The following is a 26725-nucleotide window of genomic DNA, read 5'->3' on the forward strand; positions in this document are numbered from 1 at the left end:
CGAGGTATATTGAAGTGGATGATTTTCATTTATGGGATGTGGATGTTGCTGCCAAGACCAGCATTTGATGCTCATCCCTAATTGCCCTTTAGCTGAGTGACTTGCTGGGCAATTTCAGGGAGGGATTGACAGTCAATCTCATTGCTGTGGGTCTGAAGTTATATGTAGTCCAGATCATTAGGCATTAGGAAACCAGAAATGTCTTTACAAAAATTGATAGTTTCATGACAGAGACTCGCTTTCATTTCTCGACTGCTGCTCAACCACTGTCTTAAAGGTCATTAGGCATTATCAATGAATGCTGGACCAGACAGTGATGCCCATGCCTTGTGCACAAATGAAAACAATGTGTGGCACAGCTATGAAGGATTTGAACTTAATGAGAAATGTTTAAATCCAGGAGTAAAATTTCACTACTGTTGTGTTGCAGAAAAATGAAACTTTCTTCCCAATCATAATTTATATGCTCAAACAGTTCAATTTTTTTCAAGACTCTGATCAATTGATTTTTGTTAGAAGTATAAAGAAATGATGGAACAAACACAGATAAATTGAAACCTGAAGAACTGTGGATGCTGCAAGTCATAAACAAAGCAGAACTTGTTGGAAAAACTCAACAGATCTGGCAGTAGCTGTGAAGAAAAATCAGAGTTAATGTTTCAGGTCCGGTGACCCTTCCTCAGATATTCTGTGCTTAGCAGAGGTCTCAGTTTTATTCCTCTACATCCCCGCTGTAATGAATTTCGGGCATAACATGTTGCCAAACTTCCTGAGTTGTCTTCACCTCCATGCCCATTTCTTTGGATAAGAATCCTCTGCATGTCCCACAGACTGGGAGACAGTGAGGTCTGCAGATGCTGGAGATCCAATTGAGAGTGTGTTGCTGGAAGAGCACAGCAGGTCAGGCAGCATCTGAGGAGCAAGAAAATCGGTATTTCAGGCCGGAGCCCTTCATCCGCCCTTTCCAATGAAGGGCTCTGGCCTGAAACGTGAATTTCCTTGTCCCACAGACCCCTTTGCTTACTTCCAACACTCCCCTCCAACCCCCCCCCCCATGTTACATTGGTCCCCTCAATTTCTCTGCTCCCCCCTGACCCATTCCAGCCTATCTCCCCTTGAACTGACTGCACCCCATGCACTCAGATCCACTCCTGATTTATAATTAAGCCTACTGACAAGAGTGGTATTATTGTTGTCTGATGGACTGACATTGCAGAGGCTGAGTGCCAGGTCTCCGGTTCGTCCCCCAGACCATGACACCACCGTGGATCATCAGGTCATTGTGTCAACTACTGACACTAACATTTCATTTGGTGATTCCCACCTCCCCCACACCGCCTCCAAGCTGATTGTCCTCCAACCCCGCACAGTTCGCTTTTACCTCCTTCCAAAAATCCACAAACAGGACTGTCCAGTGGACCCATTTTTTTCTGTCTGCTCCTGCCCCACAGAACTCATTTCTTCCTATCTTGAATTGGTCTTTTCTCCCCGGTCCAGTCCCTGCCCACTTACGCTTGCAAATCCTTTGATGCTTTGTGCCAGATAAATTGAGTTGTGGTCAGCAATATTCAATTGAATGGTGGCTCAGCTTCAGAAATGAGTGGTTTATTTTATACCTACTCTGGACATACTCCTGACATGAAAGGATAAACATTTGATGGAGATGATTCAGTTACATCCACAAAAGTGGGAGGGCAGTTTTGTTGAATAGGGAGAAACAGAATAAGGAGCTTAATTGGAGGAAGGACCATGGTCATCAATGTCGAAGTTTGCAGGGCATTACAATCTTGTACAGAGTTAAATATCATACTAGCTTTCGGAGCGACGCTCCTTCATCAGGTGGTAGTGGAGGGCTCAATCCTAACACAGAATTTATAACAAAAATTTAGTGTGATGTCACTGAAATTATACATCTCGTGTGCTTCCAATTAAACCTGTTGGACTATAACCTGGTGTTGTGATTTTTAATTTTGTACACTCCAGTCCAACACCGGCACCTCCAAATCAATCTTGTACAGGGTTAATTACAGAAGTTAAGTAAGTACACTTTCTGGTAATACAGAAACCTGATTAAAGAGACTTGAATTTGGATTTGTGTGAAAGACGGGCTCTGATTTTGGGAGTGAAATCTTTTGCTAACGTTTATAAAAGAGGACTCAAAACTTTGCTATTCTAATTATCTATCAAAAAAATAGTTTTATCAGTTCAGTGTTGGAACTCAACGCGAAGGAAGACTGCTATGCTACGGACATTATCCGGAAATCCTTATAGTCGATGCCGTTAGCCTGGAAGTGCTTTATTCTTTGGTGTCCAAGATTTCTCCTGATTGGATTAGTTCAGTGAGCATTATACGTTCACTGAGAACACAAGGTGAGGAATACATTTTGTTAACATGTTTTTAGTTTTTTTTTCATATGACTACAAACTGAGATGAAGTAATAATTGTATGTTTTTTCTACTTATTTTAGAGATGCTTTCCAGTGATTTCAGGAGTAATAGTCATCTGTTATTTTAATTTTGTGGCAAATATATTAGAGTTCCTGGTGGCCTTCTTCATAAAGCTGTTGGCCATTTAAACAGCTTTCATGGGCAAAATGATTGCCGATGTTATAGAGTGAAATTGCAAAGACTATAACCGGGTTTAACATTTTGGGTTTTACTGGTGTTTTCTGAGTATGTTTCTGAAGTTAGAATATTTCTTGCTTAGAAAATGCTGCATTTTAAAATTTATCATCAGATAAAGGATAAAACAATTTGAAATCTTAACTACTAAGGTGAGAAAAGGTTAGCTCTAAAGTTATTTCGTTACACATGTTTTGGTAACTTTAAAATAATTGAGGAGGGAAAGCACAATGAAAGAAAAAAGTTTCCATGTTGCAGTAATGTCCTGGGCCATCCTTCTCTTTCCTATAGTGATTGGTTTCTGATGGAATTACCATTCTTCTTAACTCAAACAGGTCTTTACTAATTTCTCTGAGCTGCCATTCTTCCAATTTTCAAGCTATTCAACATTGATAGTCTCGCCTTTCCTCCTCTTCTTTTTCATAAAATTGTCCCTCCATGATGTCTCTTACAAGTCTGTGTTTCTTTTTCAAGTGTGCCATTTCCTAATTATGTTCAACAAGTTTATTAATTCATTCACCGTGCACAATGGTGTATCATTTTAGTTTTTCAATTCAGCAATTCCTTTTAATTTTTCTTCAAATCCATATTTGAAAACTATTTTGTAAGTTAGGTCTCTCAGTTTCTTGTAAGATCATAACTACCCAAATCAACATTAGCAAATCAAAGTGTTTATAGGTAGGTTTTTGGGCTTTCTAGTTTGCAACTTATCTTCTTACCAAAGGTGGCCTTGGAGCTTTTGAGGCAGAGAACTTGGGCCTCAGTTCAAGTCCCACCTACTACAGAGGTATATCATAATATCTGTAAAGCTTGTCCACAGTCCATGAAGATAGCTGGACAGGTTAATAGCATAATCAAAAAGCGTGGTGCTGGAAAAGGACAGCCGGCTGGAAGTGTAATAAAATTCAACATTGTGTGCCCAGTGCAAGAAAGTCGGTCTAATGTCAGTAAGAATGTATTTTTGGCAGTACAGACTTGGTGGGCTGAAGGGCCTTTTGTGTACTGTATGATTCTATGATTTTGGGAACTTGATTTTAAGAAAATAATCTGCCAAAGATGATCATTGCTGTCCTTGCTCTTATTTTATTACTACACTTTTCTTCTACAGATTTTATTCTTCCTAAGTATTTGAATTCTTGCCCCTATTCTGGTTCTTTTCCTTATACCATTACGTGAATATTTCTTGTTGAGTTTGGTTTTGCCAAAGTCATGTATATTTCAATGTATGGAGACTATTTAACGTTTTTTTTATTGTGGACTGAAATGAGAAAAGAACAGTTTTAAAAACCAAGGATAGCTGGGGAATTGTACTGGTTTGAAATTGTTGTAGTTATTCTCTGTACACAAAGTAACTAACTTGACACCCATTGGAAACATCAATAATTGAGCTGTTTATGAACCAGTAATTGAAATACAGTTTATAGATGATCTAGAGTTTTGGTTGGCAAAAGAAGTTGGTTGGGCTATGGTCAGGTTTTGGTGACAATGGCCTTCTAGCGGCCAACAATTTTATGTTTAGTTCTCAGGAAACTAAACAATTTGTGGCTGTGAGCAAAAGATACCTTCAGGCCACACCAGCTTGGGAACTCTCTCTCTGTTCTTTGCAGTAAACTTGAAGAAAACTAATTTATCATTCCTTCAGCAGTTGCTCTAAGTGTGACTCTGAATTGATGTCAGAGATCATTTATAGGTGAGTCAGTCACCCTGTGCCTTTTGCAAACCAATAGAACCACCTGGAGGACAACTGAGAAGTAGCATTCTGGCCAGAAGAAAAATCAAAATCCTCTTAATAACCTTTGAACATGCACGTCTAAACTGCTTTCACAGTTTTATTTTCTTGTCCATAAACCCTTTTTTTAGACGTGTGTGTGTGTTTTGTGTGTGTGTATATTTAAAAGGGGATAAAAGTTTTAACTAGTAAAGTTATATGTTGAGTGTTAATTGTTTACATGCAAACTAGGAACAGGAATAAGCGATTCTACCCCTCAGGCCCGCTCTGCTATCCAATATGGGCAGCACGGTGGCTCAGTGGTTAGCACTGCAGCCTCATAGCGCCAGGGACCCGGATTCGAATCCCACCTCGGGTGACTGTCTGTTTGCACATTCTCCCCGTGTCTGCGTGGGTTTCCTCTAGGTGCTCCAGTTTCCTCCTAAAATCCAAAGGTGTGTAGGTTAGGTGAATTGGCCATGCTAAATTGCCCATAGTGTTAGGTGCTTCAGTAAATGCAGGGGAATAGGTCTGGGTGGGTTACTCTTTGGAGGGTCGCTGTGGACTTATTCAGCCAAAGGGCCTGTTTCCATACTGTAGGGAATCTTATATTATCTAATCTAATGTGATCACGGTTGATTTAATCTTGGCCTCCACTCTATTTTCCTGGGAGCTCCCCATAGCTTTTCAACCTGTTGCTAATGAAAAATCTGTCTACTTCCTCAAATTTACTCAGTGTCCTGGTATCCTCTGCATTCTGAGGTAGCGAGTTCCACAGATGCGTGCTTCTTTGAGAGCAGTAATTGCTCCTCATTTCTATTTTAATTCTGCCAATCCTTAACTCAAACCTGCTACTCCTCATTCAATACTGTGCTGTAAGGGGAACCATGCGCTCTACAATTACTTCATCTGTTCCCTTTAGCATCTAATATGCCTCAGTTGGATTTCTCATTCTTCTAAACTGCAGGTTACAAGGTCTAAAATATTCAATCTTGCCTCATAAGATGAGGCTTTCATCTCTGGAATTAATCGAGTGAACCTTCTCTGAACTGACTAGAGTGCAATTGCATCCTTCCTCAAGTAAGGGGACAAAAACTGTCCACAGTACTCAAGATATGGTCTCACCAATGCCTTGTTCAATAATAACAGCACTTTCTTTCCTCCTTTCCTCAACAATAAATAAATGACAAAATTTCATTTGTCCTCCTAATTAGCTTGAGGGCATGCGTGAGGGCTCTCAGATTCTCCTTCACTGAAGCATTTCTAACTTTTTCTCCATTTAGATAAGTTGCTTTTTTATTCTTCTGATCAAAGTGGATAAACTTGCACATCCAGTCTTTTTGATATGGATCTCAACACAACCTTCAATGAATGGGCTGTCAAGTGACTTGTGTGAAAGTCTGAACATCGACATACCTTTGACTTCTTCCTTTGCTTGTTTATTGTTAGTTGTCTGAAGCCCTCTAAACATCTTCCTCATTTAAAAAAAACTTTGACGAGCTTAATAATCATTGGTGTTAAATCCATCCGATATTTTTAATCTCATTTGTCGGTCTTTGACCTAACTAGCTGCTTTTACAGTGTTTATCTCATTACTGCTCAAATCTCACTCTTTAGTATTTCTGGCCAAGTGAATCCATGGCAACATTTCTTTCTGCTTCTATTTCAATCATTTAGGTGTTTCATTTTTTGTGACTAATTCTTCAACAGGCTTTTACTATCTTTTTCTTATTTCATCAGGATTTGTTAATAAAATACCTAATTTATCATCTTTTGCTGTTGATTTGCATCCTTTATGCTGAGTCCCACTAACCTCATTTGCCTTTACATACAAATGATCTATCCTTCCTGGTTAATCCAATCCTTCAAGTCCTTTTGCAAATGTCTTCCTGTGTCTTTTCTGTTTATTATACAGTTGGTTCTGCTATAATGCAGTAGTTCCATTCTTGTGCAACCCTGTGCTATACGAAAATCATGTAATAGCAGCATCCTTCAACTAATGGGGCCAGAATTGCGTTATGACCAATACACACTTCAAACGTTTGCGATTTAGAAACAGTGTCCCAAATTCATCAATTGTGTTATAGTGAATGCACATTAACAAAATGTGCATTATAGCAGAACGAAGTGTGCAAGTAACTTTATTTCAACTTGTTGCCTTTCATATTGATATTTTGCCATTTACTCCAATCTCCCATCTTTTCAGACATTGGAGTCAGTCATAATACATACTTTCTTGATCCACTTTCCTCTTAAAATCCCTATGATGTTTATTCCTATTTCCATGACAGATTCATTAAGCTGTTTCTATTGCTTGTTTGTATTGGTGGTAATCTTGTATTTTCTAGCCCGTGCTTTTTTACTTCATTGTCATTTACTTTTTTCAGTGTCCTTATTGTTGCCAAAGTTATTCAGGACTGTTCCTGGTTTCTGAAAATAGATCTTTAGGACATTCAATTTTTTTTTGTTTTGAATTGGATTAACCTCCCTAAATCGAAGAGAATTATTTTCTAGAATTGGCAAGAAATACATTCTTTTTTGTGGAACCAGTCTTATTGGCAACTGATATTCCATTCCCTGTTTATACTGTGCAATGGAATTAGAGTGCAGGCAGTGATAACAAAGTAATTGCGTGTATTTAAAATTTGAGGTGTTATGATTTTGAGATTTTGTGTTCCTGAATGATAACATTTTTCATTGTCATTGTACAATAGATCAGCAGCACCAAAATATGTAAAGCTGCGAGCTCACTCATTGGATGATTGTCCACTTTCTAATGACAATGTGTCCCTGGACATGACAGGATGATATATATGGCAGCTTAAGTTTCTTCTGTATTTTTACTACATAACTGGCTTTAGAGACAGCTTAACAATTGTTGTAGGGTATTATGCAAATTATTGCCATATGCATGATGTTTCATTGAACTGTTCATGCCTGAATGACAATTTTGTTTTTTTGAAATTCTCAGAGGACACTGTGATAGCAGTTTCAATGACTGGAATTTTGAAGGTGTGGATTATTACTGCTGAAATCAATCGAATGCAGGTATGATTTTAAGCATTTGGATAGAGTAGTTTTGTAAGTCAGCAAGTTTTTTTTAATTTTTTTTAGATTAGATTACATTACAGTGTGGAAACAGGCCCTTCGGCCCAACAAGTCCACACCGCCCCGCCAAAGCACAACCCACCCATACCCCTACATTTACCCCTTACCTAACACTACAGGCAATTTAGCATGGCCAATTCACCTGACCTGCACATCTTTGGACTGTGGGAGGAAACCAGAGCACCCGGAGGAAACCCACGCAGACATGGGGAGAACGTGCAAACTCCACACAGTCGGTCGCCTGAGGCGGGAATTGAACCGGTGTCTCTGGCGCTGTGAGGCAGCAGTGCTAACCACTGCCACCGTGCCGCCCACTGTTCCACCGTGCCGCCCACTGTTCTGTTCTGTAATCATTAGTTTCATTTTTTTGGAAGAGATTTTCCATGCATCATGAAGAACTGTAATGGTAATACAGCCCTAACATTGTGATTCCTACTGGTTTCTGAATACCCAATGGACTGGAATAATGAATTTTTGGATCTTGATGCCATCCTTATTATCAGCAAATATTATTCAATTTTCAAGGTACACTTTATTTGAGATGTCTTTGTTTTGCTAATTACTTTTATTTTACTTTCTTCATCATGTTTTCCCTCTGGTTACCTGCAAGGTTACTTGTGATTCGTGATATGACCAAGCAATGCATAGTTCATGATATGTTGTATATATGCAAGTTCTATTTATTCATGGAACCTATTTCCTTGGCTTGCATCATGCTCTCAACCTAAAATCATCACTTGTCTTTTTAACAGAGATACCTGTGGACCAGCATGGACTCTGGCAAATTGCCAGAATGTTGCAGGCCCTTCCTTTGGTGTTTGCACACATGCACACAGGCACACAGGCAGTGAGTTCAAGATTACCATCACCCTCTGGGTGAAGAGGTTTCTCCCCACATCTCTAAACCTCTGCCCCTTGTCTTAAATCTATGTTTTCTGGTGATTGATCTCTCCATCAAAGGGAAAGGTTTCTTCCTGTCTAGTGTAACTTATCTAATTGTCTGGGATCTCCTTAAAATTCCTTGCAATGCAATCAAATGAGGCAAGGTCAGCTCTAGAAAGCTATTACAGGCACAAGGCTGAATTTCTTAGTTAGGTAAGGTTCAGATTTAATTCTGAAATTGCTGGGAAAACTGAACAGGTCTGGCAGCATCTGTGGAGAGAAAGCAAAATTAACATTTTGGGTCCAGTTCTGAAGAAGGATCACTGGACCTAAAATGTTAACTTTGCTTTGTGTCCACAGATGCTGCCAGACTAGCTGAGATTTTCCAGCATTTTGTTTTTGTTTGATTTCCAGCATCTGTGGCTCTTTGCTTAAGGTTCAGGTTTCTTGAGAATTTTGCTGTTGTTTCTGATATTCCTGATGAAGGGCTTACTCCCGAAACGTCAATTCTTCTGCTCCTCAGCTGCTGCCTGACCTGCTGTGCTTTTCTAGCACCACACTCGCAATGACTGGTGTTGTTGCTCTTTTAAGAGTGTCATCCTCAGAGATCACATGTCAGAATTAGACACTGATCAAATTGTGAGATTACTTTACATGCTAATCATTTCAGCTGAGTTACTAAAGAAGAAAAATATTGTGCTTGTAATAATGGGTGGTTGAGTGCCACACTTGATTTTGTTAGCTTATATTATTGATTATAATGCCTCTGTTTACTTTGATAAGTTTTGATTTATTTATAATTGATTACAATACTCTAAATCCAAGTGGGAGCAACATGAAGAGCACCAACATGTTTCATAAACTTTTTCTACTTTATAGGATACTGAACCAGTATTTGAAGAGGAATCTAAACCTATTTACTGCCTGAACTGCCAAAGCATTTCATTTTGCACATATACACAGCAATCTCTGCTGGTAGTATGCTCCAAATATTGGCGGGTAAGACTTTATGTACTGATGTATGAGATCATTGAAGGAGGAGAAGTTTGAGATCAAATTTTTAAATGTAAAACTGTAATATAAAAATTTAACAATTCATTCAGTTATTATGGCTTTTACACTTAATTGTCTTAGCATTATATTTCTTTGCTCTTTTTTTCAGGTGTTTGATGCTGGAGATTTTTCTCTGCTCTGCTCAGTATCTAGCACTAATGATCAGTATTGGACTGGGGGTGAATTTGTAGATGCTGAAAAAGTTGTCATTTGGACAGAAGATGGGAGTAGCTTCACTTACCAGCTACCACCCAGGTAGGCTTGAACTTCCAAAATGTTTTTTATTGCTGCTTTGCATCACACTCTTCACACTTCAGGAGCAATGTTTGTAAATATAATTCCAGATTGATGTTGTGTACCACTTGTTAGGTTGACAGAAAATACTGCATTAACATTCCAATTAATGAAATGGGTAAATTGATTTGATAAAGCATAGACAAAGTGTGTTTCATCACTTTAATTTCAGTTCAATTTTCAAATAAAATGAAAGCTCTAATTGCCTGTTGTACTTTAATCATAGTATGTTAAATTTTGAAATTTTCTTAAATAAAAAAAACAATGGTGCAAGTAGGCAAGTCAACCGCACTAGTGCGAAGAGAAATAGTTGTAATGTTTCAGATCTATGGCCTTTGATGTTTTTATTTCCGGTTTGTAGCATCTAGAAAATTTTTTGCTTTTGTTTTTAGATTTTCATACATGTTTATGTACCTGAGAGGAAAGATGGCCATAAACTTGCACATTCAGGAATCTATGATGAAATAGTAAATTCCATGTTTTATGAGATCCCTTTGAAAATCAAATCCCAGTGTTGCTAAACAAGGACCTCCACTTAGGCATGTGTCATGTGCCATCTTTGCTGATATAGTAAAACTCTGCCAGAATCAAAGCACAGATGTCATGCCAAAACTTAAGTTCACTTCCAGTTTTGTAATATCTGGGTTTCTCCTACCATGATCTCCTGCTAGATCAAAGGCTTCATTGCTTATAAATTTGAGCAGCGCTTGTGATAATATTGTGGAATTCTAGGATTAAAGTCCATTATTAATAAAGTTTTCGGTTGTCTTTATTTACAAATTAAACACAAGACTGCTCCCACGCCATCATGCCTGGCCATGCAGCTGCACTCTGCTTCCCCATCCCAGGTTCTGCTGCATGTCAAATACCTACTTAAACTTTGTATCTCCTGCATACCATTTTGTTGTGTATTCTCAGCATTAAAATTGGTAAAGGATTGTAATTAAAAATATATTGAAACACAATAACTGTTTCTGCAGAGTTCTGAAGAATCAGTATAATTCTAGAAGACTTCAAAAAAGTGAGAGTTGATTTAGTGACCTCAAATCAACCACTTTCACGTTTGGTTCACTAACAACAAAAAGCTTATTTAATGAATTTAATCTGGTCAGATATTTTACATTTTGTTTGAAGTGTCCAATTAAGGTTTTTTTTAGCAGATGAACACTACTGCAGTGAACAACAGTATGTTAGAATGCAGGCCTAATAGAGCTCTCCACTATTTGTTTTTTGAAGTAGTTACTTGACATAATTAGCAGCATTTATTTAAACTAGTTATATAATTCTTATTGTAGTTCTTAGTATTGTCCTTACATAAAACTAAATCTGTATTTATGCACTTAGGCATATTGCATTTGTTTGTGTTAAGGCACTTTCTTACATTTGTTGTATGGCCACTTTTGAAATACAGCATTCAGTTCTGGGCTCCCTGCAATAGGAAAGATGTTGTTAAACTTTAAAAGGGTGCAGAAAAGATATACAAGGATGTTGCTGGGGTTGGAGGATTTGAGTCAAATTGGCAGGCTGAATAGGCTGGGACTGTTTTCCCTGAAGTTTCAGAAGCTGAAGGATGACCTAAATGAGGTTTATAAAATCAAGAGGGGCATGGATGAAGTGAATAGCCTAAGGTAGGGGGAGCCCAAAACTAGAGGGCATAAGTTTACATTGAGAGAGGAAAGTTATAAAAGAAATCTAAGGGACAATGTTTTCATGCAGAGGGTGGTGTGTGTATGGAATGAACTGCCAGAGGAAGTGGTGGAGGCTGGTACAACAGCAACATTCAAAAGGCATTTGGATGGGTGCATGAATAGAAAGGGTTTAGCACGAAATGGGCCAAATACTGGCAAATGGGACTAGATTAACTTAGGATATCTGGTAGGCATGGACGAGTATGACCAAAGAGTCTGATTCCGTGCTGTACATCTCTATGGCTCTATACTGAAACTTCAGTAAGTGCTATTCTATTTTTCACTGTTGTGGTACATTTTATTGTACTAGTATCTTCCAATATGTGGTGATTTTTATGTGAATTTAAAAAAAATTGTATTTTTCTAACAGCTGCTTACCAGCCAGTGAGTCCTTCCGCAGTAATGTTGGCAAAGCCATTGAGAACTCCATTCCTCCATTATTATTTAAGGTGCTGGACTGGAAAGATAAATCTGTAAGCCATACTTTGTTCACATATTGGATTTTAGTAAATAGCTTACTTTCGTTGATATGTAATATTTTGCTTTGCTTGTTTTTTGGATGTATTTATTAAGGTTGTCGTATTAGAAAGTGGAAATGTTAATTTCAGGTTATCTAAAGCATTGAGCTTCTGGTTATCCACTCTTCATAGGACCCATTGACATTAAACTATTACACTGTCACATTTTCATTGCTCAGTTTAAAACCTTCAGCACAAGATATGCATCCTATATTGCACTGTAAGAGGATAAGCTTTTTTGAAATGGACTTGTATCCCTGCGTCATGGTTTAAGATTATATTGAAACTAGGCTTCCGTATTGGAAACTAGGCTCAATTTGATTCCTGTCTTGAGTTCAGCTGGCTTTTGAGCACCCTCTACTAAATTCTACTCTGATATACTCTGGGTTTTGCAATTGTAAAGCTTTTTGACTTTTGAAGTTTTGAAAAATAATTTGTAATCACTAAGAGAAGTATATTTCAATAACTAGTACTTCTGCAAAGTAAAACGTTTGTTGAATGCTAAATCAAAAATTTTGACTTCAGTTATGTTGATCATCCAAGCACTGGCTTGATTCCATAAAGTTGTTCTAGACAAAGCTACTCACTTGAACTGGCTAAGCTTTTGCAACATTTACTTCCAGATCAATATTAAAATTGCCCCTTTCATTCATACTTCAGTTGTACTTGGAGTTGGCAGCATTCATTCAATTTTCTTGAGTTTCAATAAGGATACATGTTAAAAATCTAGGACTGGTGAAAAATTATACAAGGCACAAATTCTTAAGCATGGGCTTGACTATATGGTCTTGATCATTGCTAGTGTGTACGCTTAACACCATACACTGCTGTGTATTCTTTAATATTCAGTGTCCGAGTTCATTGTCATGGCAGACCTTGTGATCAGGAGTATTTGGTTTCTGATAAATATTTTTCCAGACAAGGGCGTGACTAAAGGTTCATAATGCAGAGTTTGTTGTGTCCATTGGTGACTCTCATATGACGTGTACACTTTATGTAAGGTGAGATGAATATTTATTCTGAATTGCAAAGACAGCTGGAGCAGACATTATGAACTGCCAAGCCTAACCTACTATTCACTGTGGTGATGGCTGATGTAGAGCTTCAACTTCACTTTTTTGTCTGCTCCTTATCAATGTTTGCTGTTGAAGGGCTTATACCCGAAATGTGATTCTCCTGCTCCTCGGATGCTACCTGACCTGCTGTGTCTTTCCTTCACCACACACTCAAAATTCTACCTTGGGCTGATAAATGCCATGTAACATTCACACTGCACAAGTGACAGGTGATGAACCTTATCCAGCAGGAGAGAGTCTATCCATATCCTCTTGACATTGAAGAACATTGCTCCCACTGGAGAGTGTCCTACTACCGGCACTCTGAGCTTTACCATTGACTAGAAACAAGAACAGCACTGTGATGTTCCCACTCCAAATGGACTTCAGTTCAAGAAAGCAACTTACCACCACCACCTCAAGAACATTTCCAAGCATTCACAAAGTTTTGAGTGAATAATTCTGCCTGTGTTCAGTCTGTGTGATTGACTGACTGGTTGAGACTCTGCTCCTATTTTCCAGGTTCTCCAGAAAGAGCAAACAACCTCTGTGTCTACCCTGTCAAGCCCTTTACCATCTTGTATGTTCAAATGAGATCACGTCTCCTTGTCCTAAACTTGAGAGATTATAGGTAGTTTATTCAACTTCTCGTGATAAGTCAGCTCTCTCATCCAGTGATCGAGTGAACTTGAGATCTAATATCATGAAGAATTAAAGAAAAGAATGATATTATGGTTTTTATGTTCTCAGGACACTCCTTAATGGTTTAAGACCACTTTTACAGTGCAGTCATTGTGTCCTAAGATAATGTTGGTTTGCAGTGAGCAAAATCCCTCACATGGCAATAATATGAATGAATGGTTAAAAATTACCTTATTTTTCTATTTAAGAAAACTACTGTATTTGAGTAAAAAGCACTTTATCTAAAATTATCTTCCAATCTTGTATAAATTTCAATTTCCATAAAGGGGGTAATGAATTACATTCTTTCATAAGATTCAGTCAAGGGGACTTTGTCAAACTGCTAAATTGAGTTATATTTTCTTGGGCAAAGCTCTTTATAAGGACCAAGGTCAAAACAATTAGAAAATGGCTGCTGAGGTGTGACACATCAATTCCGCATTGTTGTTCACAGGCACTGTGCACGGACTACCTCTTTCAGTATGATATCTGAAGTATTCATGGCTGGCTAAGGTCTGGAGTAAAAATGTTACTTGTAAATAATCAACTGGTGAAATAGAATTTATACAGTGTTTAATTGGTAATACATTGTAATGATATCATAAGTGGACACAGTCTATCATTTTCTTTGAGAATAACATTACTGCAGTCTATCACTTAACCAGTAGAGGATGCTGTAGTATAATAGGTACCATATAGCTTTTATTGTGAAGACTCAAATGGATGTTGGTATGATCCTCTTATTGGTTTTTGCATCTGCTGACTGGTGACTCAGGTCTGTAACTAATGCGCTATGAAACAGAGTAACTTATATAGAACTAAGTTAAACTGATAGCGTACATTAAAACTGCATTTTGTCTTTCTCTGAAACTTGGGACCAACAACATTTTCGGAGAGCCAATACATTCTGATTATCTTGACTGATAAAGGTATGTTAGATAAAGCATGTAGTTTGTTGAACTGTATGAACTTCTCAGTCAGATGCAGAAGAAATGTACATTCATGGTTTTCATGTGTCCAGTTCACAGATTGGAGGTTCAAACCCCTGATCAGTCCTTACATGCAGAAGCTACTTGACAGTCTCCTGAAATATTCTACACCAGAGTATTTCAGAAATTACTCCTGACTTGAGGAAGAGTAATTCTTTTCACCAACAAATACTAATAAAAAAATTACATTGACGACACATTACACTTAGTGGTCATGTTGGAAATTTGAAAAGAAATTGGATGCACAAAGTAACCTCATCAGCATCTCGGTTAACATTGCATGTTGAGACTCCATACCAAACCTTTCTGAGAGTTATTATAGAGTCATAGAGATGACAGCAGGGAAACAGAACCTTCGGTCCAACCTGTCCATGCCAACCAGATATCCCAGCCCAATCTAGTCCCACCTGCCCATTCAGATGCTTTTTTAAATGCTGCAATTGTACCAGCCTTCATCTCTGGTAACTCATTCCATACACGTACCATACTCTGTGTGGAAAAGTTGCCTCTTAGGTCCCTTTTTAAATTTTTCTTTTCTCACCCTAAACCTATGCCCTCTTGTTCTGGACTCCCCGACCCCAGGGAAAAGATCTTGTATATTTACTCTATCCATGCTCCTCATGATTTTATAAACCTCTGTAAGGTCATCTCTCAGGGAAAACAACTCCAGCCTATTCAACCTCTCCCAAGACCTCAAATCCTCCAACCCTGTGAACATCCTTGCAAATCTTTTTGGAACCCTTTTCAAGTTTCACAACATCCTTCCGATAGGAAGGAGACCAGAATTGCACTCAATATTTCAACAGTGGGCTTACCAATGTCTTGTACATCCACAACATGACCTCCCAACTCCTGTACTCAATACTCTGACCAATAAGGGAAAGCATACCAAACACCACCTTCACTATCCTATCTACCTGTGAATCTACTTTCACCGATCCTTGTGGCACTCCACTAATCACTTGCCTCCAGTCTGAAAAAGAACCCTGCATTGAGCTTAATCTTCTCTGCTCCAAGGAGAATAAGAAGTCACTTTATTATGAACAATTTTGACAGGGTAAAGAAGGGTATTCAGTTTCCATTAGTTGGTCAATCAGTAACTATGGGTTACAATTTCAAGACTGTCAGCAAGACAGCCATGAGTGAGGAGAAACGTCTTTACTTAGGCAGTTATGATTTAGAATGGACTGGGAGAGTGGTGGGTGCAGAATCCATATAAGGCTTCAACAGACAGCTGGATATATATTCGAAAGTGATTAAATTAGATGGCTACAAAGATGGGACTGAAGAATGGGACTAGCTGGTTGCTCTTTTGGGAGCCAGTAAAGACACAAGGGGTTGAATGGCCTCCTTCTGCAATATAAAATTTCGTGATTCTAATACTACTCCTGAACGAGTTGAACCAAAGGGTCTGTTTCCATGCTGTACATCTCTATGACTCTATGACCTCATCATGTGCATCCTAGAACTCTGTGACAAGCTAGGGAAGTGATTGCTAGGCCCTTGCTGAGATACTTGTATCATCGATAGTCACAGGTGAGGTGTCGGAAGACTGGTTAGCAAGGTGAGATCTCATGGAATATAGAGATAAGTAGCCATTTGGATACAAAATTGGCTCAAAGGTAGAAGATAGGGTCGTTGTTTCTAAAATCCCTCATTCCTTGTATTATTCTGGTAAATCTCCTCCTTTGCACACATGCCAGGGATTTAACATTCTTCCTTAAATAAGGTGCCCAGAACTGAATGCAATACTCTGAATGTGGTCTCACCAATGATTTGTAGACGTGTAGCATCCGTTCTTAGCTGTCATACTCTATGTGTCTATTACAAGCCCAAGGTTCCTATAAACCTCCTTTAGAACTTGCCTGGCCACTTTCAGAGAGTTAGGCACCTGTACCCTGAGATCCCTATGATCTCCTCAAAGCTGTACCATTGAGCCTCTATTGTCTGTCCATGTTTCTTCTACCAAAATGTATCACCTTGCCTTTTATATCAAGTGTTTGCCCATTTGGGTAACTTGTCAATGTCCCTCTGAAATTATTCAGCATCATACTTCAATTCAATATTCTCCCTAGCTTCGTATCATCTGCAAATTTAGAGATTCGATCCTCAACAACCTCTTCAAACTGTTTATATAAATCAGAAAAAGCAAAGCTCCCAACACCAGTCTCAAGGGAACACCACTTTCAACTCATTTACAATCTGAGAAATGCCCTTCTATACCTAACCCTGTTTCCTATTTTTCGTATTATAGCTTCCATCAGTTTTCCCACTATTGATGTCAAGCTGACAGGTCTATGGCTTTGTGGGTTATCCTTTGTCCCTTTCTTAAACAACAATGTCATATTTGCAATCCTCCAGTCCCCTGGTGCTAATCCTGTGTTCAGAGGCCTGGAAAATTTTTATCAACAGCTCCACAATTTGCTTCCTTACTTCTCTCAGCAATCTCAGATGGGCCTGGTGACTTCTCTACCTGAAGTGCTGCTAGCCTTTTCAGTCATGCTTTTTTACCGATCAGTATACTGATCAGTGCGCAACATCCACATTTTCAACTGGGCCATTGTCACCATTTTCTCATTTGGTAAAGACCAAAACAAAGTACTCATTTAGGACCTCTGCCTTACCCTTTGCTTCAGTGAGCAGCTTATACTGCTTGTTCCTTATGGGCTTACTGTATCCTTACAAATCTTTTGCAATTAATATGTTTAAAGAGTATTTTACTGTTTGTTTTAGTGCAGCCTGCCGTCCTTTCCTCAGCTTTCCTTATTCCAGCCTTAATCTCTCTCCAGCACTGTATAACCACAACCACCCAGGGTGAACCATGAAGATCCAATGTTTGATTCAAATCTGTTTTAGCAATTTCATTGAGGTTATGTTAATGAGCTTACAATTTCCAATTCTGAAGCAGCAGCATTGGACAATGTTGACTCTTTCTCGACAGCTGCTGCCAAATCTGTTCAGCTTTTCCAGCACTTTTACCAACATCTGTAGTATTTTGCTTTTATATTACAACAGTTTTCCTGAATTGTTAGAGAAAAGAATATCAGCCTGTGTCCATTTTTTCAGTAATTAGTGACCACAAATGATGCTTGAGATGATGATCAGTCCTGGCTGAGATTTCTGCTTAGGTCAAATTATATTGACATTATCCAGGCTCAAGTAGAGGTAATGGCTAAATGTGACAGCATGCCAAAGAAGAACTGATGTTGGTAAGGAATCAATTACTTCAGTTTTGAAGCAGAGGAGGCATGTGAAGGGAAAAATAAGCTCTCACTATTCTAACTATTTTAGCACGCTTAATGTTTGGTGCATTTCACTTTGGGCACACAGTCCTAAATTCAGCACAGCATGAATATTTTTAAACTGCTCCCTTGTGGTTTAGATTTCATAAAAGACAGTTAATATAGAAACTCAGGCAAGGGAGGATATCATTTGGCTCTTAATGCCTCTGCAGTATAAGAAATTGCTAGAGTGCATTCCACACAGTTATTTTATGTTCTGCCTTTTTTGTTAGAGAGAAGGTTGAGAAGTGACTTAATTGAGACATGTAAGATAATCAGAGGGTTAGACAGGATGGACAGTGAGATCCTTTTTCCTCGGATGGTGGAGGCCAGTAGGAGAGGACATAGCTGTAAATTAAAGGGTGATAGATCTAGGATAGATGTCAAAGGTAGTTTTTTTACTCAGAAGTAGGGACATTGGAATGCCCTGCCTGCAACAGTCATAGACTTGCCAATTTTAACGGCATTTAAATGGTCATTGGATAAACGTATGGGTGAAAATGGAATAGTTTAGGTTGGATGGGCTTCAGGTTGATTCACAGGTCGACACAAAATTGAGTGCCGAAGGGCCTGTAATGCATTGTAATGTTCCATGTTCTATATAAATATTCATCCCTTTCTGTTTTAAATTACGACTTTATTAGTAGTCAATTACGCTGAAGCATCCCATGGTCTCAGCTCTCTGCAAGGTATTTTTCTTCTCTAAGTTTTTTCAATGTGAATCCTTTCTCTCAATATCCCCTGTTCCCCATTTTCCCACCATCCTTTACTGATTCAGTACAGAAGGAGGCAATTTGATCCATCATGTCTTCATGTCCTGCAATTTGCCTGATCCCACTGTCTCATCTTTACCCTTAGCCTTGCAGATTTTCTCTTCAGATATTTATCCAATTCCATTTTGAATACCTCAATTAAATGTGCTTCCAACATGTTTTTAGACAGAGCATTGTGGGTGTTAAACTCTTGCTATGCCAAAAGATTTTTTACTGCCTGTTGTAATTTATGGTTGCCATCTACTTCCAGAACCTTCTATGAGTGGAAGCAATTTCTTTCTATCTCTCCAGAACACACATGATTGTGAAATGATACATCATACAATAATACCTTCTCTTCTTCAATTTTCTCCACCCATCCAGATAACTGAAATTCCTTATCGCTGGAACTATTCTTTATTTTGGACTCTGTATTTCTTTTAGATCCTTGCTGACATCTGGTTCTCAAAACGTCAACAGAACACTGGATTTGAAGTCTAAAAGAATGCCTTCTAAAGGTTTATAACAACTTTTTAGTTTTTGTACACATATAAAGCTCAGGATCCTGTAGATTTCTTTATTTACTTTCTCAATCTTTTTCTGTCACGCGTAATGGCTTGAACTCGCATACTGTCAAGACCATCTGCTCCTGTATCCCCTCTGGAATTATTTATTATGTCTCCTGTTCTTTTATCTAAAATGTATCACAAGCCTGTAATGTGGCATTTTATCAAGTGCCTTTGGAAAGCTATGCAGAGCAACAGCAGCATTACTTTCATCAACCCTGTGTTAGATCATCAAAATATTAATCAAGTTAGTAAAACGCAAATTTGCCCTTAAAAAACTGTTGATTTTGCTTAATTAAGCCACAGTTATGCAAGGGACTGTTACTGTTATCCCAAATTATCCTTTTTAAAAGTTTTCTCAACACTGGGACTGAACTGACTAGTATTGTGTTGCCGGACGTTTGTTTGAATAAGGATACACCTGTGTCGATGAAAGATTGCTCTTGCAATTTCCTCACTTAATTCCTTTAATATTCTTGAATGTATTCGCCCTTCTAATGTAAGAACTTTTGAGTTTTTTTTTTAAGAGATGACAAAGAAGATTGATGTAGGCTAAGCAATAGATGGTGTCTATATGGACTTCAGCATGGTAGACTGGTTAGTAAGATCTAATCTTACTAAACAGTCTAATCACATGGAATCTAGGGAGAGCTAGCCAATTGGATACAAAATTGACTTGAAGATAGGAGACAGTCTTGAGACCTGTGACTATTGTCAGAACATTGAGTATAGGGATTGGGATGTTATGTTGTGACTCTACAGGACACTGGTGAGACCACTTTTTGAAGACTGCATCCAATTCTGGTTTCCCTACTATAGGAAAAATGTTGTTAAACTTGAGAGGGTGCAGAAAAGATTTATAGGGATGATACTGGGAGTGGAGTGTGTGTGCTACAGGGAAATGCTGAGTAGACTAGAGCTTTTTTTCCCTGGAGCATCAGAGGTTGAGGGATGATATTATAGAGATTTATAAAATCATTCATAGGGTGAAGGTCTTTTTCCTGAGGTGGAATGGATGAAAACTAGAAGGTATAGATTTAAGGTGAGAGGGTAAAGATTTAAAAGGGACCTGAGGGGGGTAGCTTTTTCATGCAGAGGGTGGTGTGTATATAGAACAAGTTGCCAGAGGAAGTGGTACAGGTCTGAACTGACTAATATTGTGATGTTGGACGAATCTTTCCACTCTTCTTTGTTTCAATAAGGATGTAATGTATTGATGAAAGATTATGGTTATTGCCCTTGCAATTTCCTCACTTAATTCTCTTAATATCCTTGAATGTATCAATTGCAGGAGGCCTGTACAATTACAACCATTAAAAGGCATCTAGATGGGTTTAGAGGGATATGGGCCAAATACTTGCAAAAGGGACTCTGGCAGAGTGGGATGTCTGGTTGGTGTGGACAAGTTGGACCGAAGAGTCTGTTTCCATGCTGTATAACTCTTATTCTATAATTTGAATTGCAGTCAACCTGTCAATCTGAAACTTCATCAATATTTAGCTCATGCATTGTCTCAAATACTTCCTTTCACCTGATGACTTACGCAACATCTTCTTGGTAAAAGCATATGAAAATTATTCATTGAGTAACTTCACTATGCCACTTGTTTCTTCCATGTGTGTTACTCCTTTTTGGCCTAAATTATTCCTGTTCCTTCCTTTGTCGCATTGTTAATACTTACTGAGGACTCTTGAACTTTTGTGTTATCTATCTGTATCTTCTCATCCTCTTTCTTTGCTTTTACTTACATTATCCAAAGTAAAGTCAGTGGCATTGTTTGGGATGCCCATGTCCCATTCCAGGAACTTTGTTAAAAAGCTTGGAACATTGACAATCCTAAATTGCTTACAATTGTTTTTCTTGTATACATGAAACAAATTATCAGATTTCCTTCCATTTTTTAACTTGACTCAGTTTTATTTGAGTGGTCCCTTTGATACAGAGAACAATTTCCTTGATTGACTTGATTTCTTCCATCATCTAATTGAAGCAATTAAGGTTATCTCTGTCTCAATTTCCTAAAAAAGAAACACATATCAATTTTGTTTTACATAAAATCCAAATGCTGGGGAAACTTGGTTTGGAAACATCTGTGGAGAGTGCAACTATTAATGTTTCTAATTCATTCACTGTCTTTCAGAACTGAAGAAGAATCTGGCTTGAAATGTTAATTCTGTTTCTGTCTCCACTGATGCTGTCAGACCAGCCAGATTTCTCTAGCAACTTATGTTTTAATTTCAGAATTCCAGCATCTGCCGAATTTGGTTTTATTTGAATGCCTAATTTTGTTAACTTTCTGCCATTGTTTGAATCCTGAGAGCAGAAGTCATTGTTTCCTATACATGTGTTCATATAAAGTAATATGATTCTAGGATTTGGCAACACCCTGTACAGATGCCATCTGACCAAGGCCTCATACATGATCCATGCAATCTGTTCAATATCCTATAATCTTACAATCTACTACTCTGCTAAAGTAATTCTGCAGCATGATAGTCTTGTTATCTTCCCAAGGTTTTTCATGCATTCCTATTCTGGTGGAGTCGGGAAAGAGAAGAATAATAATAAATCTCTAGTTCCAAGCTCTATTCCAGGGTGCTGAATGCAAAAACTCACTTAACAGAAATATCATGCGAGTACTAGTTTGTCAGAGATGCCCTCATTTGGAACCCTAATTAAAAGTAGGCACATCTGTCTTTCAAATGTATCAAAAAAGTCCTGTTGCAATTTTGAAGATAATCTAGTCACTTATCTCTATTTTGTCACCTTACAGTATGCAAGCTGATATTTCCTACATTGAGGCAGCTGATGAATGGCTTGGCACATCCTGAAATTGTTCCAGGTCTTTTACTTGTGAATCTTAATTTCCTTCCTTTCTTTATATTTTCCATTCCCTTTTCTTCAACCTCCTTCTGTGCATTTAGCACAACATATTCAATTACTGACCATCCCCATATGTACTTATCTAGTCTTTGTATAATAACTTGCCGTTATTATTCTCTCTATACCTATGGACATCATCCAGTATTCACAAAGCAAAAATCTTTAAACGTACCAATTTAATATAGCAAAAGTGGTATAGAAATCACAGTTTATCCTTTCAAAAAAGTGACCTGTCAGTTTTTGATTTGGTCCTTGCTTATATATTAGTATAGAATAACAGCAATTATATTCTTGACATTTTCAGGAAATATGATCCCCAGAGTCAAGGTTTTTGTGAAATATTAAAATATGGTGTTCCGGGAAGAACTCTCTTGTTTTCAGGATTTTGATTTCCCAGAACGTGAATCATAAAGCGTATCTTTTTCACTCATTGTGAGTCAAGTATTTAGTTGAAGTTTTTTCCTGTAATTTAAGACTGAAAGCTGATTTGTGTGATTGCTACCTTTACTGCTTTAAATAAAGGAATTGCGTACAGGATCCTTTCTCTGGAAAATCTAGCGTGAATTGAGGATGAAACTTCACAATATGCTTATCAAAACACTGACTTCCTCAGAATCTTTTTTTATTCTCTGATTCTGATGTTGAATACAGTGCAGATATCCATTCCTGCTTAAATTTTCTTTAATTAGCGAATAAATAATTAGAATTTGCAATTTGAACAAACTTTGAGCAGATTATTTTAGTATGGGACATCTGACAATTGGATTACAGTCTTAAATAAACTGAGTTGTGTAGTGCAGTGAATCTTTTCTTCTTCCCATTGTGCTGTTGTCGCCTGATAACACACTGTATATGACATACAATAATGATTAATTGTTGTGTTGAAAGTGTATTGAACTTGACGTTGGACACTGTTTTTCATAAAAAAGGAAGGAAACTCATCTACCCTTTGTAGGCTTAATCAAATAATACAGAAGCAAAATGCTAATAGGTAAACTATGAGATTGTTGGTAAATAAAGCACCTTTCTTGGCATTGAATGTTTACTGGCCAATAATTTGATTTTCCCACCAGTGTTTAGCATTGAAAATGTCTTAATGGTTAATTGATGGATGCATTAATTATCTGAATGAATTAAGATATAATTGACATTTGTTAAAGGATATGCCTTTGGATTCTTAATTATTTGTTGTCATGTGCAGTTGTATATATTGGAATTAATCACTTGTGTTAATACTTGTGTTAAATATTTTTAAAATAAGTAACCTTGCCAATCAAGATGGAGTTTTAATATTTAATGTTTGCTCTTTTTAAACTCTTGTATTTAATTTTCAATTTTTTTTTACATAATCAATTGTATGATACACTAAAAAAAATCTGAAGTTTACCTTATTTTAGAATTGTTTTACAATAAGTGGTTCATTTGGCTTTGTGGGGATTTTAAGTTTTATTTTACTGTTATACCACTTACATATCTTATTTATCTGGATGTTTGTTAAAACCATTATTGTTGCATATGATTTGAACATTAATTGTTTTCATTTACTTTTTTCTTTTGCTCTGTTCCTCTTTCTCCACCATTTATTTATCCTTTTGCCAGAGTGTCCATCATCTAGAGTCTGGGTATTTGGGGGAGGCAGTTGTCCACGTTCCTCATGAGTGTTACCCTGACCCTATAAAGGCCTGGGAGCTCTACACACCGCAGCTGTTATCTTGTGTTCGGTCTTTTGAGGCACCAGTAAGAATCATCAACCATTCTCTCCCTCTATATTTATGTGTCTCTGTCCAGCTATGCGCTATTTGCCTAAATCACCAATAGTTAATAATATTGTAGACTGGTGGTTTGCTGCTGCTTTCATCATTTTTTACACAGTGGTATGTGGTACCCCCTAAAAATTTAAAGCAAGTTATTTTCGAATGTACATTGCAACATCTAATCAATTCATTTCTGATTTTCTTTTGTTCCAGAGAATGTAACTAGAATAATATTTACCCCTAACTGGATAGTATCTTTATGTATAATAGTCTGTCCCATTCTACTGTGAGATGTTGTTATGAGGTACTTCTTCATTTTAGACTATTACCATGAAATTTGTTAATGACTGTATATAGTCTGGCATAGATTAATGGAGAATCACAAGCAAGGGTAAATAGTGAATTTGGCACAAGTTCACACAGCAAAGTATACATGAAGCTATATTGATTTTGCTGTAGAATTTAATGTATTAAGATGCTCAAAACATTTTTTGTAAAGTTCATTTCAGGGAATTTTCATAATTATGTTCAATTATATTTGGAGAGGAGCAATGAGCATGGTATGGTTTAATAAATGCCCTCTCTGATGTGTAAATTAAAACCAAGTCTGTTATGTAAATTGAGAACAATGAAAAAAGTGAATGTAATAATTATTAACAGACTTTTGTGTCGCACTGTTTTAAGTAATTTACCAGATATACATCTCTCATCCAATCCATAAGCTATTCACGGTTCATTGTTATTTGTGTTCAGTTTATAAACAGGACACAATTTTTTCTATCTAATATTTGGAATTTTGCATAAAACTCCATTTATTTAATAATTGATATTTTCTTGTTGTTGAGTTGGGGATTAATATTATTTCCTTATGTTTGGAGAATACTGGAGCACAGATTATTGTGATTTTTAAAGAATACTATCTGCGCTCACAATTTTATACAGTGTGTAAAATTTAAGGTGCATTTTCCTTTGTTGATCTGAAGAATATTGTTTTAAAACCACATTTTCTTTTGCAGTTTCAACTCTTAACGGAAACCAAAATTGATTTCACGCTTTGTTGTTGGTGAAAGTAACCTCAAACATACAGCACAATTAGGTTATTTGGCTGCCTTGCCTGCATCTAAACTTGAGTGCATCTTAAACTATTTTTTTCTACTTTCTACTTTTCTGTAACAAAGCCTAGTTTCTGCTTCTCTACTTTTTCCATAGCTGTGCATAATTTTGGCAACTAATTTTTAATTTTTTGAATATTGTGATTATTTACCATTTATCTTTATGATCATGTATTCCTCCTTTCTAACTCACCCTTTATAATCCTTGTGCAATCTTAAGATTGTGGTTATGTACCTTTTACCGACCAAGGGAGTTAATTCATATTTGTCTATGAATTCCTTTTGAAGAAATCAGAAATGAATTTTAAGTTGTTGCAATGTAATTCAAAATTTTGCACAATCTGATTAATGCATTGATTTTTTAAAATAAAAATTCATACCATTTGTGTACTTTGGTAGTGTTGGTGTGTTTTAATGCTGGTATATGTGTGGTATCTGTAAGGCTATACTAACCAGTCATTAATGTATCAAATACTGCTAATTTAAGTATTTGGCAGAATATTTATATGCTTTTCGACAGTAAAAGTAAACTTTTCAATGATATGCCAGCAGTGAAAGAGGTAAATGTGTTGAACAAGGCATAAACTTTTGTTTCTTAAAATTGAGTTCCTTTATTTGAATGTTTACTCAAGTAGTTGACTTGAAACTCAAAAAAAAATTCCTATAAATGTAAACTATCAACTTTCTAAACAGGTTAGAAGATTGTGACCTTTTATTTGTACTTGAACTGGGTAACGTGCCAAGCCTACGTTCATTAGCTTACCTTTGTTGCCTTATAAAGGTAATGGTGAATGCCTTCCTGAACCGTTGCTACCAAGGTGTTGACAGTGCTCCAGCTATGGTGTTAAGTGATGGAATTGAGCATTTTGATGAAGTATCAGTAAATGATTGCTGCTGTATGACCAGGCTTATAAAGTTTGTAATTTGAGGGAACTTGAAGGTATTGTGGCGCTACTGATGCTCTTGGTTCTTCCTGGAGGAGACTGCAGGGTAGGATAGCACTGTTCAAGTCATCTTCATGCATTGTGCTGTAGGCTGTAGATATTCCTACTGCAGCCATAGCCTCAGAGTTGGAGGGGATAGAATCAGCAGCACATGAAATACATGCTGTCCTACAATTGCTTTTGAACTTTTCATTGTTGCAAATTCCCTGGCCAGATTTGTGCTATTAAGTTCTGGAGTTCTGAAGAAGGGTCATTGGATCCGAAATGTTAACTCTGCTTTCTTTACACAGGTGTTGTCAGAGCTACTGAGTTTTTCCAGCAATTTCTGATTTTGTTTCTGACCTCCAGCATCTGCATTTCTTTGTTTGTTGTTTATGCTATTAATTTCGGCACACTTCTGGTTTGAGCTGTATAAGCAGTGGTGAAACTTTCTTTTCAGACACGTGGTATTATTTAAAGTACCAGCCTCTGATCTCCCTTATCATGGTTGTGAGATGGTTGAACTATGAACGATCAGTCCTCAGCAAAGGACTCACATTCATCCCCCTCCATCCACGCATCAATGAATTTAATACAAGCCGTGACATCGAACACTTCTTCCGTCGCCTCCGCCTTCGAGCTTACTTTCACAATCAGGATCCCCGCCCACCTTCCGAGGACCCCTTCACCCACCTCCAACACACCGCATCCACCTGGACACCCCGCGCTGGCCTATTACCTGCCCTCGACCTCTTCATTTCCAACTGCCGCTGGGACGTTAACCGCCTCAACCTGTCTTACCCCCCCTCCCCCACTCCAACCTCTCACCCTCACAACGCGCAGCCCTCCAATCCCT

The 26725-nt window shown here is 37.6% G+C and overlaps 1 protein-coding gene across 5 annotated transcripts in view; it reads left to right on the forward strand.

Annotated features, from left to right (window-relative positions):
• The window catches only part of LOC122540110 (WD repeat-containing protein 7), a 674231-nt gene that overhangs the window by 50529 nt on the left and 596977 nt on the right, over positions 1–26725 (forward strand). For 3 of the 5 annotated variants that reach the window (XM_043675451.1, XM_043675605.1, XM_043675531.1), the window contains 6 exons: positions 2196–2370; positions 7302–7378; positions 9200–9319; positions 9483–9628; positions 11726–11828; positions 23680–23817. In XM_043675451.1, coding sequence (XP_043531386.1) covers positions 2196–2370; positions 7302–7378; positions 9200–9319; positions 9483–9628; positions 11726–11828; positions 23680–23817 — 759 coding nt within the window. The remainder of the gene's footprint in view (positions 1–2195; positions 2371–7301; positions 7379–9199; positions 9320–9482; positions 9629–11725; positions 11829–23679; positions 23818–26725) is intronic. The other 2 variants (XM_043675690.1, XM_043675775.1) reach the window with 1 other exon arrangement.

This window comes from Chiloscyllium plagiosum, chromosome 1, assembly GCF_004010195.1.
Source record: "Chiloscyllium plagiosum isolate BGI_BamShark_2017 chromosome 1, ASM401019v2, whole genome shotgun sequence".
NCBI lineage: Eukaryota > Metazoa > Chordata > Chondrichthyes > Orectolobiformes > Hemiscylliidae > Chiloscyllium > Chiloscyllium plagiosum.